The sequence below is a fragment of the Zonotrichia leucophrys genome, chromosome 20 (genome assembly GCF_028769735.1).
Source record: "Zonotrichia leucophrys gambelii isolate GWCS_2022_RI chromosome 20, RI_Zleu_2.0, whole genome shotgun sequence".
Classification (NCBI taxonomy): domain Eukaryota; kingdom Metazoa; phylum Chordata; class Aves; order Passeriformes; family Passerellidae; genus Zonotrichia; species Zonotrichia leucophrys.
This window is the reverse complement of record NC_088189.1, coordinates 4,495,519-4,513,022: the sequence shown is the minus strand read 5'-3', so window position 1 is coordinate 4,513,022 and position 17,504 is coordinate 4,495,519. Positions and strand designations below refer to the sequence as shown.

Sequence of the window (17,504 nt, the reverse complement as noted above, 5' to 3'; positions counted from 1 at the left end):
CCTTTTTTCGTGGTTCCCACATAAGCTCTTCAATCATGGACTCTCGTCCTTTCATCCTGTAAGCATGGGGTAGGTCTCCCTCTAAAACAATGTCTTTTGATCAGCCTTGAAAGCTTCTGGAGAGGCAGACAGCTCACCAGGATACTGGGGCTGGACATGAAAACTGACTTTTGGGACCAAGCAAAGTGATTTTACTGCTTTCACATTACCCAGAGTATCTTCTGGGATAAAAGCACTGTAACCTCTGAGACAGACTGAACACAAACCCTCAGTCCTGAGAGGCACTAACTGGCACGTGGCTGAAATAACCTGCAATTGCTGCATGTACAAATGCACTTTTGTTGGGCCATTGAGTATTGTTGGGATCTGAGTCCTGGTATTTTTGTTTCTTTGTGTCCCTGAGTGCAATTCCAGGCCAGTTTTAGGAGAAATGAAAAGTAAACAAAGTTTTAATGCCCATGTCCTACAAACTACGGAACATTTCAAATTATTTCAGCTGTCTTATATGGAGAGAGCAAGGACACAGGGCAGGTGCTGATGTGCAGTGAAGGATCCTTGGACTTTATCCTCAGGAGATAAAATAGCACCACTGACTCCAGTGCAGAAGCTGGTCTGATCCCTGAAATTAAGACTGAAATACTAATGATAAAAGGAAGAAGACAACAAAACTTCTGCATCTACATTTAACTGCTGAATTCACCATCACTGCCTTTTTCACAGCAAGGTGTAAGCCAAGGTTTTCATGCTCAGCTCTTTGTTTCATGAAACCTGCTGGAATATGACACATTTAAGTACTCAGCTTCCCTGGGAGATTGGCTGAAATTGGCTGAAGGGTTCAAACACTGCCAGGCTCCCCTCTTGTGTGGACACAGTGTGATCCAAGGGACTCTCACCTCAGAAACCAGGTTAAAGCCATGCTCTTGATTAGGATTCCCTTTTTGCCCTCCTTACACTGCAGCCAAGACTTTTCTTAAAGACAGCATCTCTACACTGGAGCCCAGGGAGAGAAAGAAAGCACGTCCAAGGAGTATTGGCTAAACTTCTTTATCATGTACTGAGAACAGCAAAAAGAACTTCAAGGAAAGAAGATGCTGCTGCTTCTTCAAGAAAGAGAGAAAAATCCCCAGCAAAACCCTTGACCCAAAGCTTTTCTTTGATGCTGGAGAACCTGGAACTTGGGAGCAATGTGGTAAGAGTCTATTAGCCTAGATGAAACTTCAGCTGTTATCCTAAGCACTCTAGACAGAATTTTAAATAAGGTGTTGCTTTATGTGCATTTTAATGGCAGCAATATACCAGTGATAGATTAATTTTTCAGAATAAAGAGATTTATCTAGGCCCTCACTTTCTGAGCTGCTGAATGATGGATGTGGAGGTGCTGATGCAGCAGTGCATCAGCACCACAGCCAGGGAAAGGGGTTAACTCCACATCACATTGCACCAAGTGCTTGAATTTGCAAGGTCAGATGGTGAGGATTAGGTTGATAGGTTCAAACTCTACCCCTGCACCTGTGAACAGCCCTGGCCTCCTCATTTGACCTGTTTTGCCCTGTGGCTTTTGCAGATGAACACCACTGGACAAATTTGAGAATATTCTGAATTTCCCTGTCCTGGCTGCCTTCATGGAGGGAAGCTCAGGACGGGGCTGTGGGGTGAGTCCTACCATCCATGGCACAAAGAAGGGGCAAAATGCACTTCTTGGTTCAGCTCCTCTGCACTGAAACTCCTCCATGAGTTTCCCTCATCCCTGTGACCTGGGATGCAATGACTGAAGTGATGCACGGAGCCCCAGAGGGAGGAAGTTTTCATTAGCCCTGCAACCACCACCAAATCTGCTCATAATGACCAGGGCACCTCCAGCCCGAGGGATCTCACAAACACTGCCCTGGAAGCACCTGCAGAGTATGAGAAATATATTGAGGTGCTCACAGCCAAGCCCAGACTGAATTGTGCTGCTGAAGCAGGGCTCTGGTTTGAGAGCTCAGCACCCTGCAGTGGGAAATGAGGGTGGTGAGGGGGAGGAAGGCCTTCTCCTTGTCCTGGGAAACTCCTGAGCCTTTTCCAGATGGAGGAACTGAGAAATGAAATTCCAGCATGGCCACATTTGGGTGTGGTTAGTACAACTCATCAGTTCCTCCCAACCAGGATTAGGAAAAGCAGAGCAGCAGCACTGGGTGCCTGCCCTTGAGTGAGGCCAGTGCAGCTCTCAGTGCTGACTGGACCAAAAGCACTGAGTGATCTTCAATGAGAACAGCAAACAAGACTTTTCCAGGAGATCCGAGTGGCTTTGGTAACAAGCACAGCAGCACCCAGATGATCTGATGACGGCTGCACATTTCAGGCAGGCAGTGGCCAGAAGGAGCCCAGCTCCAGTGACAGACACACCTTTTGTGAAAGCCACCACGGGTTCAACAGATGGGCTTATTTTCAATACCCTCCTGCCATCCCATAAAATTATTCCTGGTTTCCTGATGGAAGGCTTCCTGAATGCTGTGATCAGTGCCTTTGGGAGGATTACCAGGACCTGTGTGCTCGGCAGCCCCTGGAGAGCACATCCCTCTGACACTTTTTTAAGTTCAGGCTACACCGCCACACTGAACTCCCCAAATCAATTTTCCATTTGTCCTCCCTTTCCCTTAATAACACTCCCCGTATACTGTGCACATTTAATTTACTCCAGCAATTTCCCGTCCCACTTTCACATTTTTTGACCATAAAAACCTGGGAAAAAGATAACTTATACTGACAACTCTGTCAGGGCATCATTTCTCTTAATGCATCACATTAGAGTCTTATTGAAGCATGAACAATGTGAAGCCTGGGCTCACCGTTGTCAGCCGCCAAGAATGTGGCCTCGTAGACATTATTCTTAATGTAGTCTGACTCTCGATCAAGGACAGCAGCAGTAGTGATCTGACCATTTGTGGCATTAATGTTCAGCCAGTTCGCAGGATCTGACAGCTTAGAGTATCTACAGAGAAAGGAAATAAATACATGGCAGTCTTTTCACTGACATATCCTTAATATTGCTTGAAAAACTTTTTTTTTTTCCTGGACTCCTGACCTGTGATTCAAAGGACCTTTGGATAACTGGTTTTGTTGACAAACACAATGCTAATTGAGTATCCGGTTTTTGACCTTTACAATTATTCAATTTTTCAATTACTTTAGTTTTAAAGGTTTTTCTTTCCACTAAGTGCCACTTACATGCCAGTTTCCTGCTGCTAGGAGAGGGCATTTCCTGAGGTCTCTGCAGCTGAGCACAAATGGGGTCTGCAAAGACCATTGCATTCATATGCCTGAATTAGAGGATGGATTCCTGCTTTCTCCTGCTCCCGACCCTGCCCTTCTGAAAACAGCTTTTTAAAGTCAAAGATATTCCTGTTTTCTCTCCACCACTAATAAACAGCAGTTTGGGAATACCACACTGTCAGAGTTACCTCTCAACTACTCAGTCAATTCACAGCTGTGTTCTGTTCATGTCCCATGCTGAGAACATGGGGGGTTTTTTGGGCAAATTTTTCCTCTGTTCTCCAGATAGTGTGTTCAGTTCATCCTTGCTCGTCTTCTTGCTTTTCTGCCTCCCAGTTTTGTACTGTTTGAAGTGAGATGGACCATAACTATCCAACTGGAAGCTAATAAATGGCCAGACTATAAATTACTGAAATAAGCAAAGAGAAGCTGAGCTTATTTCATGGGTAACTCAGACCTGCTGATAGTTTTATATAATTTGTCATTAGATATGCAGGTGAGAGCTTTACTGGCTTCTGGTGAATATCTCTTTCCAGAATTGGGCTGTTTGAAGCAGAAACTCAAAGGGAAACCTGAGCTGAGTCAATCCATGTGAAGAGAAAAGCAACACACAGCTGCACAAACTCCTGCCAAAGGAAAGAATTACATTTCATGGAGCTAGACTCTTTGGGATGTTTTCATTTCAATATCACTGCTGTGAGGCTCCTGCCCTTTCTCTGCTGAATGACCAGGGATCCAGTTTCAAAGCTGGCTTTGTGAATGTGTCTGTGGCTAATGAGGATAACCTGAGGTGTGACACTGCCCATGCCAAGCTGTGCATTACTGGAGATGCTCCTGCTTCCTCATCTTCTATTTGTAAAATCTCTATTTCATCAAAGACTATTTAGAGACTGAAATCTGTATGCAAGGCTCTAGCAGCTGGATCAGCTCTGCAAAGTGCTTGTCATGGATCTGTAGGTTTAGCCTTTTGGGTATCTTTTTTCCTAACTCATCAATGCCAACTGTGAAGTAAAAAATAAAATATCTTTTTTACATCTGACAAAGACAGGACCCCAAAACCACCCCACTGCTTCCTGCAGAGCCTGGGCATTGGCTGTCCTGATGCAAAGGGAGAGAGATTCCAAACACTGGGGTTTGGAAATGCTGGTGGATGCACAAAATGCATGTCCTGGAAGCCCTAGAAAGAAACAACCCAAGTAACTGGCTGCTCATACTCACAGGAAACTTTACAAGACCCTGCACATGCCCTGTGCAATGACAGCAACAGCAGGAACTCGTTTGGATTACAGATCACCCCTCCAGGTTAGAGGGAGTACTCAATCACAAATGAGTTGTTCTCTCCTCTGAATGCCAGCCTTGGTACAGACATCAGGGAAATAAAGACCCTTCAAAGGCCAATATTTCAAAAAGAACATAAGAAAAATGGGCTTGTTAGTTAGGATGGTCTCTTTCCTCCAAAGTCACAATCCCTGTCTAAAGACAACAAGATGAGGCAGTGAATAAACTACCATTTTCTAGACCTGACAGCTCTGTGCCAGGTGAAATATTTCAAACTCTTCCTGACACAAAATGTCACAACTGATGCAAGTTTAAGTGGCCTCAGCCGTGGTCATGTCGTATACTCAGGTTGCCAAAAATACCACAGCTCTTACAGACTGGGAGCAAAAAAAGAAAACAATTTCTGTTGATGTAAAAGTATCCAAGATCAGGAAATGCATTTCCTCTCTGCACAGAGGGAGCTGAAATAGTTGTGAAAGTGTCACAAGGACTCATTCTCACCTACACTTTTCTGCCAATTATTTCCTGCTGAGGAGGTGTGTGAGCTGGGGTCCTGGACCCTGCATTCAGTCCCTGCTCTGCCCAGGTGGGACAGAACAGAGTGAGTGACACCCCCTGGTCACAGCACGAATTAAAAGTGATCTTAAGCTGCTTGGATGGAAATCTGACTTGTACAAGGTTAAAATTTTGCCAGCTGAATCCCATTCATAGGGAAAGCAGCTAAGGGAGGTTATGTTAGGCAGGTGCTCTGAAGAAAAAGGGAAGTTTGGAATAAATTGCACCTACTGGGAGCAGGCAGGGGGAACACTGGTGAGATACAGACCAAGTGCCAATGGCCTGTGAATGGGTGTTTGACTGCTCAGGCAACACTGAACAATTTGGCACTTTAGAAGCCTGCCCAGCAGCTGTTTGTAACCCCAGAACCCTTGTTCTGAACTAGTCACAGCTCCTCTTGCACTGTGCTTTTAAGCAAGGTTGAACCTAAATGCTCTGTAAGCAACACAAGGCATGATTAAAAATCCCAGCCATTCCCTTTGAAAACCCAGGCCTTTCTATGCCTCAGTTTTCCCCCTTAAAACAGAAATAACAAAGATGCCTTTTTCTAAACCTCTGTGTTTATGAAGTGCATGAACCACACAGGTCAGAGCACCCTGGGTGAGGCAGAGCCAAAGACTGGGTACAAAGAAGCCCTGATCTCTGTAAGAACACAGAAATCTGCTTCATTTGAAGGTGTGATCTGCCCCACAGCAAGCCAGTAACCCAGGCTCCAACTCTGTCTGCTCTCCTTGACCCAGCTGCTCAGAGCCTGCCTTACCTGGAGCAGGGGGCTGTGAGTTTACAGATGCTCGACTGCAGGTGCCACTCCCTGCCAAGATCTCATCCACATCCCACCAGCCAGTCTGGAAATCAGCTCTCAGCTGTTTGTGCCCCCAGATTCATGCAGCTGAGCCCCCCCAGCTGCAGGGGAGCCCCAGGCTGCCTGGTGTCCCACCTTACTGCCTGCTGCATGAAGCGATCGGGATCCACCGCCGAGAACGTGGTCAGCACCGTCCCCGTGGGCACCCCTTCCTCCAGCCTGATCAGCTTGTGGTTGGTTGGGAAATACGGGGCCTCGTTGACATCTGTGACCGAAATGGTGACTCCTGCTGTCGACTGGAAGGACATCTGGATGCCACTGGCCAGGGGAGCTTGGTTTGACACCATCACTGTCAGCATGAAAGCTCTGTTCATCTCGTAATCCACTGCCTGAAACAAACAAACAAGCAAGTGTAGAGCCAAGCAGAGAATAAATTCTACCTTCTGGCTGGGAGCTGCAAGACTGGAAGGCAGATGATATCAAAGTCATTGCCTGATCTTGTTTCCTCCTGAGCTCAGTCGTTTTGAAGGTGTAAATCCAGAGCAACTTCAATCCAGTGGAGGATTTGGCCATCCAGTTTTTAGAGGATCAAGTAGTTAAAAAAAATTCCACAAAGGAAAAACTGCAAACAGCAGGGAGCATTTGCCCTGTATTTTGTTCCAATGCCAAGTGGTTTCCAAAAGACAACCAGCCTGTGAGAGCTGAGCATCAAATGAACAAACCCACCCAGGGCTGCTCTAATGCAACAGGTGGAGCCTGTTCAGAGGGTTGGGACGAGCACTTAGCAGTGCTATTAGCACTGAAACTGCTGACTGTGGAACCAGGACAGTCTCTGTGGACTCATGAGCCTGAAGGGCTCTTTATTTTCCCTCTTAAATGAGTTTAGAAGCAGAGGTGGAGCTGCCAGGAACAATCCCTGGTAAGGTTAAGCAGGTGGTCCTTCCAGTGGGACCTCTCATCCTCCTGCAAGGCACCTCGTGGTCTCTGGAGGTTGCCTACAGCTCTTACAGCTGGGTTTTGCTGCTGGGAGGCCACAGATCTCTGCTCAACACACACATGAAGACAATGTGTCTGTCCCAGGAGCCAGACAGAGTGAAAAGCCTTTGCTGGCACGACTGACTGAGCCCAGTATAATAACAATTTCTAAACCATCCCACTAATTATTATGAGGGAAGTCGCTAATCATCTGCCAGGGAGGCTTGAGTTATGCAGGATCACACCTCTGCTTGTTAAAAACTGCTTTGCCATGATTTATAAATTTAGAAGCATATCCATCCTCCCTAATACCTTCTCCAGCGCTGAGTCTGCAGAGCACTCACTCAGGGTGTGAAACACCACAGCTACACCGACTTGGACAGGGATTTACAGCAGCAGGAGCTGCCTGCCATGTCCTGTTTAAAACCCAGTATTGTCAGGAGGGAAATCAAATCATAGGAGCCTACAGGAGAGAAACAAATTTCAGGGGCAAGAGGTAAACCAGCGGAATCTCTCCTCGATTGAAGTGCAAATGTTCCCCATGCTAAATGGCTTCCTGACAGGCAGGGCCAACATTTAATAAATAAAAGGAAGCATAAAGATTCCCAGTACACCCACCCGTGCTGACTCACGGACTTGTGCTGCATTCAAAACCAATGCATGCTAAAAGTTCCCATTTAAACCCTATTCAAGGCCTTGAAACAATTTGACTAATGCATTTCCTCAATTTCTTTTCACACCCCCTCTAATTTATATTCCTGCAGTTTTCTTTTTTTTTTTTCCTTTTTTTTTCATGCTGCTCTGTTTGCTAGGCTGTCCACAGCCACTCTGCACCCAAGGGGGCTCAGAGGCAGCTGGGGGCTGAGCAGCTCCATGGGGAATGATGTGGGCAACTCAGGACACAGCTCTGCTAGGATGTGGCCTGATGTAAAGTAGTGGGGTTTTCCCCCCCAAAAAATGTAGGGCTGCTCTCTCAGCTTCTTCCTCTTTCTTCTGGTAGCAACAAAACTTGGGCTGCAGAAATAACGTGCAAGGAGCAGAGCTGGACCAGGATCAGGCATCCCAAAGGATGTCCAGGAGGCATCAGTGTCACCAAACAGTGTCCACCACACTTCAGTCAGCAAGGCAGAGCTTATCTGCTCATCTCTCCTGTGTCCACCAAGTCCTATTTCACATAGTTTTGTAAAAAAAAAAAAAAAAAAGGTAAAATCAAGAGTTTGTGCTGTCCTCAAAGTTTGGGCTATTGAGCCCCATGGCACAGCAGCCCCTTGCAGCCAGACACTGTCAAGCCCTAAGGCAGAACTTCTTTCACACATTAATAAGCAATTTATAGCAGAACTGTTCTTATCTCTGCTCCCTAAACCTGCCTCCCTCGGAGGATAATGGAGCACAGAGCATTCAGTGTTCCTCACACCACACCCACTCCTTGCACCTCCTTGCATCTCACTGGAAATGCTCTACACTGGTCATTTAACGTGGTTTTAGGGACACAGTGGACTTGGCATTGCTAGGTTAACAGCTGGACTTGATGATCCTAGAAGTGCTTTCAACCAAAATGATTCTTTGATTCTATGACAGCAGGATCCTGAAAAAGCCCACAGAGCCACTACACCTGGGACAAGGACATGTGGGACTCTTGCATACTTTGCACTTGACATGAAATTAGAAAGCAGCACTTTTGCAGGTACTCCTTGCTGTATGTCTGGTGTGTGATCTGGCTGTGAAATATCCCCTGGAGCTGCTGCACATCCTCCTCCTTCAGCAGCACCTCCAACCTGGCTGCAGCAGAGCGATGCCGAGGGCTTGCCATGTCTCCTCCTTTTCTTGGGGTACTCTTAACTGAAGTGAACAAATCTGCCTGGTGTTATAGTTGAGGCAAATAATAACTGAAGCTTCAGCAGCATCTCCATTACAAATTCACAGCTCTGATCCATGCAGAGTTTATAATAACATTTTACTTAGCTGGCTGCCACAGGGCAGCCACTGCTGCTCTGGGAGATTGTCTTCAGACTCTGTGGTGTCTCATCTGAGTGGGAAGTTTCTCTCTGCCCTTGATCAAGGCTTTCTTTGAAGATTAGGGTCTTGCACAGTTATGGAAATGGTTTGGAAAGGCAAGAACAGAAAAGGGAAATGTACATTTGGTGATCACACTGGAGATACAGATGGGGTTTTGCTGAGGGCAGCTTCAAAATGGCCCCCATGAGCATAATCTGAATTCCAAAGGGAAATCTGGCTTGGAAGAATTTCTGTCCCTCCATTTCAGGCCCCTGAAATGGTGGTGAAGTGGTGGGATTCTGCACAGAGCCTCTGTCCCTGTGCTGCTGCTGTCACTCCTTTGCTTGCAGCAGGAGTGATCTGTGAGTGGCTTTGAAGAGCCACATGAAAATCCAGTCATGTAGGGTCTGTAAATAAATGTTCATTACTTGACTTTAATTTTTTTACCTGTGTTTTCAACCCACATCATTGATCAAACCAGCAAGAGAACTGCTCCAACACAGCAAAGAACAAGCTCTGACTGGCCACCCAGTCTGATGAGAATACATCCCCCAAATCTTTAAGCATATTCACTTATTAACAGAGAACAAAATATTTCAAAGAAGGTGGAATCCTCAGAGTCTTCTCTTCTTCACCATGAAAATTTAATCACAAGCAAATTCACTCATTCTCCTTGCTGAAAATACACCAAAAAGCCTCCCAGCCAGACAGGGGTAGGGAACCCTGTGCCCAGGAGGATCAGGTGAGGTGATGTAGAGAAGACATCCAATGCAATTTCAAGCTCTGAGCTCAGCTTGATGAGATAGATGGGATTTTCATGTGGTTCTCTGCTTTGTGATCACTGTGGGTTACACAGCAGTGGAAAATCAACACCAGCATCAATGGTGCCTTGACAAATCTGCCCTGCTTTCTGCCTGCAAGTTGTGAATAAGGGAGGGTTCATTATGCACAAGTCCTCGTGCAGCAGTGTTGATCATGCAAATCCCCTGTTGTTCACTTTGATGTGCCTTTAAACTACAGTCATGACACTCTGCAAGATTAAAAATAAGGGGTCCTCCCCTACTTGCAGTGGAAATGTTGGCATTTCAATTTCAGACTGGCTGCTGATGTCAGTGGAAGTTAAATTTTTGCACTTTTCTTCGTTGAATGTTTTCTGTTTAAGCAGAAAATATAGATTTAGATATGTGTATGCTTACACACATACATGCAACCATATACACATGTCTAAGCTTGAAGAGGTTTCATAGTAAGGCTGTCAGCCATCATCACAGAGCAATAAAAAGTGATAAACAAGAGGACCCTGCTGAAATACCATCTGGCAGGTGGGATGGTGTGTTCCTTGAAGTTTCAGCAGAGCAGCATCTGCAGACACACACACATGGCCCAGGGGTCAGGGAACAGGACAGGATCACACATTCCTGTCAGTGTGACCTCACTGGCATCCCAATGATGCCATTTCTCCAAAGACACAAACTGCACAAGAGGAATGACTGCAACTGGTTTAGCTAATAACAAGGAAACAGGGCTCAACACAGAGCTATCCTTGAATTATGCTGCTCTTTAAACTTAGCATTTCTACCTATGTTGTTGATTAAAATTTTTTGCGAGGGAAGGACAGACTTATCAGAAGGTGCTGCCTTTATCCGCCCCATTAATTCTTCCCATGTGCAGTACACAGTGTGTGTTGTGCAGCTCCTGCACATCTCAACAGCCTCTGTGTGATGTCTTTGCTGTTTTTTGTAGTCAGAGGGAGCACCCACAGGCATCTTATCTGGGAAGAGCTTCAGTGAATGCTGAGGGATCCAGTGATGTCCTGGCTGTGTGTAATGACTGCAGAATTCAGTGAGAGAATTCACTCACTGGCCTCACAACTGAAAGAGAAGTGAATGCTCCAATGAAAATAAGAGTCATGTTCTTTGGAAACATGGAGGCAAGGAAGGAAACACAATTTGGCACTTGCTGCAGGTATCTTGAGGCTTCCAGCTCTATCAGCACATGGAGGGAAGAAGGGGTGGTGGATATTTCTGGTTTGATGTCTTGGGAGTCTTTAGACAAGATCTTCTGCTGATCCACCTGGGGATGGCTTTGAGTGGAGCTGTCCTGAATGGAGGAGCTGTCCTATACTGTGTGTTTATCACTTAATACCAGGAAAAGGAAAATCTCTCCAACAGTTTTGCTGCCAAACAACTCAGTCAAAAGGAAAATTTCCTTCCCTTCTGTTACCAGAAAACTCACTCCTCCTGAGGTCTCCAACACTCCCTGCTTTCACAGAGAACAACTTGACTGACCCAGTCAGTGAAACAGTGCCCTTGATCCACAGCAAACAGGGGCTTTTCTGGCTCAAGAGGGGCAGGGCTGCCCAGCCCAGGCTCATTCCCTCTTACAGAGCTCAGATCCCAGGAGAAGCAGGAGGTGGAGGTCAGACTCTGGTGCTGGGAATCCCTTCAGCATGTGAGGCTTTCTGAAAACTCACAGTGGGCAGGGCTGAGCTGGGAAACCCAGAAAACCCAGAACCAGAGCCATATGCTGGAGAGTACTCAGGCCTCCTACACACAGAGAGATGGGGAACAACAGATCCAAACACTCGCACTTGCAGCCAGGGAAGGCACGAACAACTGCAGGCTCCTGGCCATCCCTGCAGCTGTAGGGTGACAAACACAGCGTCTCTGGCTCCCCCTCACCTTCACCACGGTGACCATGCCCTCGTTGGTGACGGGGTCGGTGCGGATGGTGAAGTGGCCCGAGGGGTCCCCGCTGATGATGCGGTAGATGGCGTTCCAGTTGGGAGAGTGCGGCTGGTCCCGGTCCAGCACCGTCAGGTTTGCCACCACCACCTCCACTCTGTTCTCAGGCACCTCTCCTGAGTACTGCAAAGAAAGACAGGGGTGGTCATGGAGGGAGCTTTCTGTCCACCCTCACACCTCCCTCCCCTCTCCCCTCCATCACCATGCCCATTGAGATGCCAGTCCTGTGAAGAGGACCATCTGTAATGAGCAACACTTCTCTTTCTCAATTCTGCTTTTCTGTTGGAACCCTGGTTACTGAGAATTTTAAACTTTTTGTGCTGACAGGCCCTGACCCCCAAGAGAACACTGCACTGCCTTTCCACTGCTTGAGTAAAGCAATCTGTGAAAGAGGTGAATGGCTCAGATATTCCCTGCTTTACTTCTGTATAAATGCCCTCTGGGATTCCCGTAGGTTGGATTTGCAGAATAGCTTTCTGAGCTGATTCCTTGATATCTGAAATCACATCTCAAGGAAGATCCACAGCTTGGTCCTCAGGTTTATTATGAGGAAAAGGCAAGACTTTTCCTATTTTTTTCCTTGGAGTATTTCCCAAAAGCCTAACTTCACCTCTCAGCCTTGTGCACAGCCATGCACAAGATTCAGCAAATGATCCAAGGAATCCAACAAAAAAACATTCTTGATATTCTTGCTTAATTACAGCAACCAGAGAGTTAATTGTCAACAGCAGGGGAAAATGGCATACTGAAATGTCTGAATATTTAGCATAACCATCTCCGTTTATCCCAAGGTATTTTGCCTCACTCAGATTTCAATGATGGCATTTTATTGCCTCTTCAGTGATTTTACTTCATTTTATTTCTTTCTTGCCCCTGATTTTGTCTCATTATTTGAAGTGTTTCTTGTGATTTTGCCACAGCCTTTCCTGGTGCTTAATTCTCTCATTTAGCACTAATTTCCATGGAGCATGTCCCGTTCAGGCACATCCTGACACATTAACTGCATTCTTTCCTGCTTTCCAGTCCCTGATTTATCTCATGGCTGATCAGGGATCCTGGCCTGTGAATGCTTCCAGTGTTTGGGGCTCAAAAGCTGCCAGCAAGACACATTCCCAAATTTTCAACTGTCCTCATGTCTCAGCACTGCCTATTAGCAGCACTTGCAAATCAACACTGTGATTGACATATGGCAAATTAAACACTGGGGAAACGCCGGGAGCGGCTGGCTCCGAGTCTGCAACTGAAATTCTGGCCCCAAACTGCAGGAGCAGAGCACTTCTAAAATCTGGCCTTTGGTGTGCACAAATGCCAGGTTGTGTGAATGATAATAAATCATTCCTTTGTTAGCACAAGAGTCCGTTTCCCCTCCTAACCCATCCCCATCCTTTGGCATCTCTCTGGTATGGATGCTTGTGTTTAGTATATATTATTTCACTGCTGACAGCAAAAATATTCAATCTGCCTTATGCTAATGTGAATTTAAATTTGCCCTTTAGTGCTATCCTGAATGGCATCTTGCCCTCTTTTCTGCTATGCACCTGTCCTAAACAAGTTTTCATTAGTGAATGCAGATGGCATCTCTTTCCAGCCATGCAGAGAGGTAGGGAAGAACAGTGGGAAGCTGCAGGATAATTCTTATTCTGATACATGCTACAGCTCTTCTTTTCTCTTTATTTCCCCTGATTTCACTTGTTCTTTACCCATTCTCTTGCCCAATTTGGAGTCTCTGCGGCACACAGCTTAAGCAAGGGAAATATATGGAAATTTATCAAAAGCCTCTTGAAAAATCCATTAGATTATGTCATATGTACACTCTACTATCAACCCTGTCTGAACTGAAGCAGATTAGTTAAACAGGATCATCTCTTCCTAAATCCACACTAGTTATTGCCCATTACATTAAATTAATGTTGTATGGCATGGCAGCAGTGACAAGCTGATGAGCCCCCAGGCTGCGCTGCTGACAACAAGGTATCATACTGTAATTCCAAAGGAGTTAAACACTCTGTGAAACCACCTCAAATCTTCAACTCAGGACCACAGATTTCATCTGTCAATCCTGGGCTTATGCCCTGCAGAACCGAACAGAATGAAGTCATCAAGAACAAACCATCAGCTGCATGTAACCCATTTAGGAGGGCCAGTCCTAAATGATCCCTGAACATGTTCAGTAGGTCACAGCCCAGGTGCTGCCAATGAGTTTGGGTCACATGGAAAAGCCCCACACAGATTTTACAGCAGCTCCTCTAGCAGCCATCACAACATCTATTTTCAGCCCACAGTGACAGAGCTTACACATTTGAAAACATGAGGTTATAGTAAAAAACATAAATACACAAGCACATGCCAATGTAAAGCCTGGAGGAAGATCACAGCAGCCTATAAAGCTTTTCCCTGGGGCGAATATCACAGTGCTCAGCACATCCTGGGCAATCCAGGAGTTCATCCACTTGTTGTTGACCTCTGTTAGGTACAGTTAGGAAATTATCAGTCCTAAGCAGAATTGAGAGTGGATACTGCTTACTGTGCTTTAAAAGCAAAGTATTATTCTGAGGAGAACAGAGCACCTTCACTGGAATCAAAGGAGCCATCCAAAGCTATTCAGGGTAAAAAGCAAATCTTGGAGAGATGTGCCATGAAGAAAAGAGTAATTTTCATCAGCTACAGATCAGCAGCTACAGGGAATTCAAACTGGAGTCTGCCTTTCCTCCCTCTCTCACTCCCCCACTATCATTATTATAGGTAAATGCTGTAATGTGTATTGTCCACAATTGTCTTTACCTTTAATAAAATTAAGTAATGACATTAAATTACACCTGCTAAAGGAAGGATGGCAGCTCAAAGCTACCCACACTTCTTTAATGTCATTCCCTCCCTACCCTGGAGTAATTCAGGATAATGAACATCTTTCACTATGCTGCTTTCCAGCATTCCCTCTGCTCTAAGTTCTCTTTCATAAGATTACAATTGATTTTCAAATAAAGAGAAGCATATCTATTCAAACAAGGTAAAACAATGGGCAACAGAGGAGCTGCTGGAGTAAACACAAGATTGATAAAGCAGTGCTTGACCTATACCTGTAGCATTTATTCATATTCCCCTGTATTTCATTTAGCCTCACTTTCAATTGTTGCATTTGAAGTCCTTGATTTCCAGAAAAATTTTAAAGACCACTCATAAAGATTTCTCTGGCTGATTGTTACACACTTCCCTTTCCTTCTCAGGTAGGGATTCATTCTGAAACTGTCACGTTCTTAAATCCTTAAATTCTGCGGGTAATTTTTTCTTCCCCTCCTATAAAGGGCTGTGCTGGCAAAACTCCTTCTCCCACTCCCCTTGAGCTGGCCCCTCTGAAGTTATGCCTTGCTGAAAAGGAAATAATTCATTCTGATTTTTGGGTTGGTACTAAAATTGGTTAATCCCAGAATTTGTCTTTCATGTCATTTGGACCTGACAGCACATAAACACACAGACAAATATCAGTGCAGAGGAGAAAGGGATTGATGTGGGGGACAAATGATGAATTCACACCATGACTTGACTTTGTGCAATAAATCTGGAGTCTGGCCAGTGAAGCCATGCACAGCTGAGTAAAACCAATTAGCTACTGCAGCCACTCCTAGGGAGGTGTGGGACTGAGACAGATGAACACAAGGATAATTATTCAGGCTTCCTTCTAAAGGGAATTCCTTTTTTTCCAATGTTCTTACTTCTTTCCCTGGCTGGTTTTGTTAAAAAGCTGCAAAGGCAAAGACTTGTTCAGAGGAATGTCTGCAGGAAAGATCTTTCTGTTGCCTCCAGTGATGACCCAACATTTGTTCCAGGCAGCAGTGGTTTACGAAGGCTGAATCGCCTGGACAAACAGTGTTTCATGACCTACAGCTATGGATTAACAGAAGAATAAGGGCATCTCAGTGCTCTTATCGGACTCTGAGCCCCTCCCCAGACAGATATGACTGCTGGAAAGTGTTGGATCTTCTCTCCAGGTCCATTGGGCTGGGAGAAACTGAAATGACAGTGAGTGTATGGGGCGGTGGGGGATCCCATCCCTCCCCAGTTCCTGCTGCCAGCCTGCCCTGTCAGGCTCTAGAGCTGAGGTGATGTGCAGCCAGGGATCCCAGCACTCAGGGGGCTCCACTGGCTGAATAAAACCCACAGCTCCTCACACCTCAGGGTATCCCCCCAACCCCATGCTGGCATCCCAGGCAATGGTTTGCCTTTTTTGCCAACAAAGATTCTTGAAAAGCAGGAAAAATTAATAAACAACTGTGGTCTGGTTGCAGCAGTGTGTGTAAAATGGGGTGGGGGGGAAGGAGAAAATCTCCTAATAAATCATTAATTGTGATGTGCCTGCCCAACTGCAGCACGGAAACAAGCAAATGCCATCCTAATTGATTGCTTCTTATTCCATCTTTATAGGCCTGCATTTTTTATTGTGTGGGTTGAATGAGCCCAGAGGTGTAAAAAACTTCTAGATTGTACTCTGTGTATCTGCCAACTTGATATTTAGATCAATAATGCTCTTTCCCCCCCTCCCCTCTACTCCTACTACTGGTAATTTAGCTTTTCTTCCTAGCAGACTAATTGCTGTTTTCTTAAGCCTTACTATCAATTCTGTGACCTTTAATTTCCAATATAGTTTTCTGTGGGGATGGCTGTGCTGGGCTGTGAGTTATCCCAGCTCTCAGCTGCTGTGACAGTCACACAGGGACTGCCAAGGTCTCCCTCCACTGTGTGCAAAGGAGACCATGAGCTTGCTCAAATCCCCGCAAAACCCCTGTAAACTCTGCCTTATTTTGAAAGCCAGGCTTTGAGATGCTCATTTCTGGTTTTATTAAACTACTCACTCTGGTGAGGTCTGGAGTGAACACCACTGATGTCCTCATTGCTTTTTGAGGCTGCTCTGCATTCCACCAGCTAGCAGCCCCTCCATAAACCTCTGGGCTGTTGTTTTTTCCAGGTTCATGGCCACAAAATCCCCTGCACTGCTTCAGTTTCACATCCACGTGGATCTCCTCCACAGCCCATCCATGCATTCACACCCAGACCCTCTCAAAGGAACTGCCTGGGCTGCAGCATCACCTGGTGGTGCTCAGGCAGGGCTCAGCCCTGCCCAGCCCACCCAAGGAAGCGCATGACAATGAGCCCACCAGCTCTGAAAAGATGCTTTGGAAGTTCTGCCTTTGTCCTCAGCACTTTGTGCCATTACAGCAGCTCCCCTGCCTGCAGAGGAGCCCTCTCAGCTCTGAGCAGGCTGTGCTGCACACAAGGCACCCACCTGCTCACAGGAGCTTGTCCAGGAAGCTCCAGTGATGCTCAGCGTGGTCTCCATGCGCTGGTTTATTTCTCTTTGGAAGAGCTTGAGAAACAACAGCAAGCCCTGAAGTTTGGCGCTTGTGAAGCTGATCTCAGGCTGGAGCACCGACAACCTCTGTGGTGCTCCTGCCACAGGTGACAGCCACTGGCTTTACTCTTTGGTGTCATTTTTTCAAAATCTCAAGAAATTACTGACTCTGGATCAACATACAAATTTTACTCTTTGAATATGAAGACAAAGCTGGAGCAGAGGAGAATAAAGCAATACCCTCTCTTTCAGAAGCAGCAAAAGAAAACCCTCTTACTTCAGACTCCGTGTGAGGAAGGAACATGTGGGTTTCACCTTGGTTCAAAGACTCTTTGAGTACTTGCCAGGAGTTCAGAGCACATAATAGTAAAAGGATATTAAAAAAAAAAAAAAAGTAGTTTGCATATCTAACAAAGAGCACTAATTTTTTTCATTATCAGATGTTACATTCTTTTGATAGTATGAAAAGATGCTGCAGAAATGATGACACAAGACACCATTCTGCTGCAAGATAACCATTTCCAAATAAATATATCTTAAGAAATGAGGTTTGAAGTTT

The 17,504-nt window shown here is 45.7% G+C and overlaps 1 protein-coding gene across 2 annotated transcripts in view; it reads right to left on the bottom strand.

The window, feature by feature from the left end:
• The window catches only part of CDH4 (cadherin 4), a 412,119-nt gene that overhangs the window by 11,549 nt on the left and 383,066 nt on the right, over nucleotides 1–17,504 (bottom strand). For both annotated transcript variants that reach the window (XM_064729703.1, XM_064729704.1), the window contains 3 exons: nucleotides 11,539–11,724; nucleotides 6,023–6,276; nucleotides 2,829–2,971 (listed from right to left, as the gene is read on the bottom strand). In XM_064729703.1, the coding sequence (XP_064585773.1) occupies nucleotides 2,829–2,971; nucleotides 6,023–6,276; nucleotides 11,539–11,724 (583 nt within the window). The remainder of the gene's footprint in view (nucleotides 1–2,828; nucleotides 2,972–6,022; nucleotides 6,277–11,538; nucleotides 11,725–17,504) is intronic.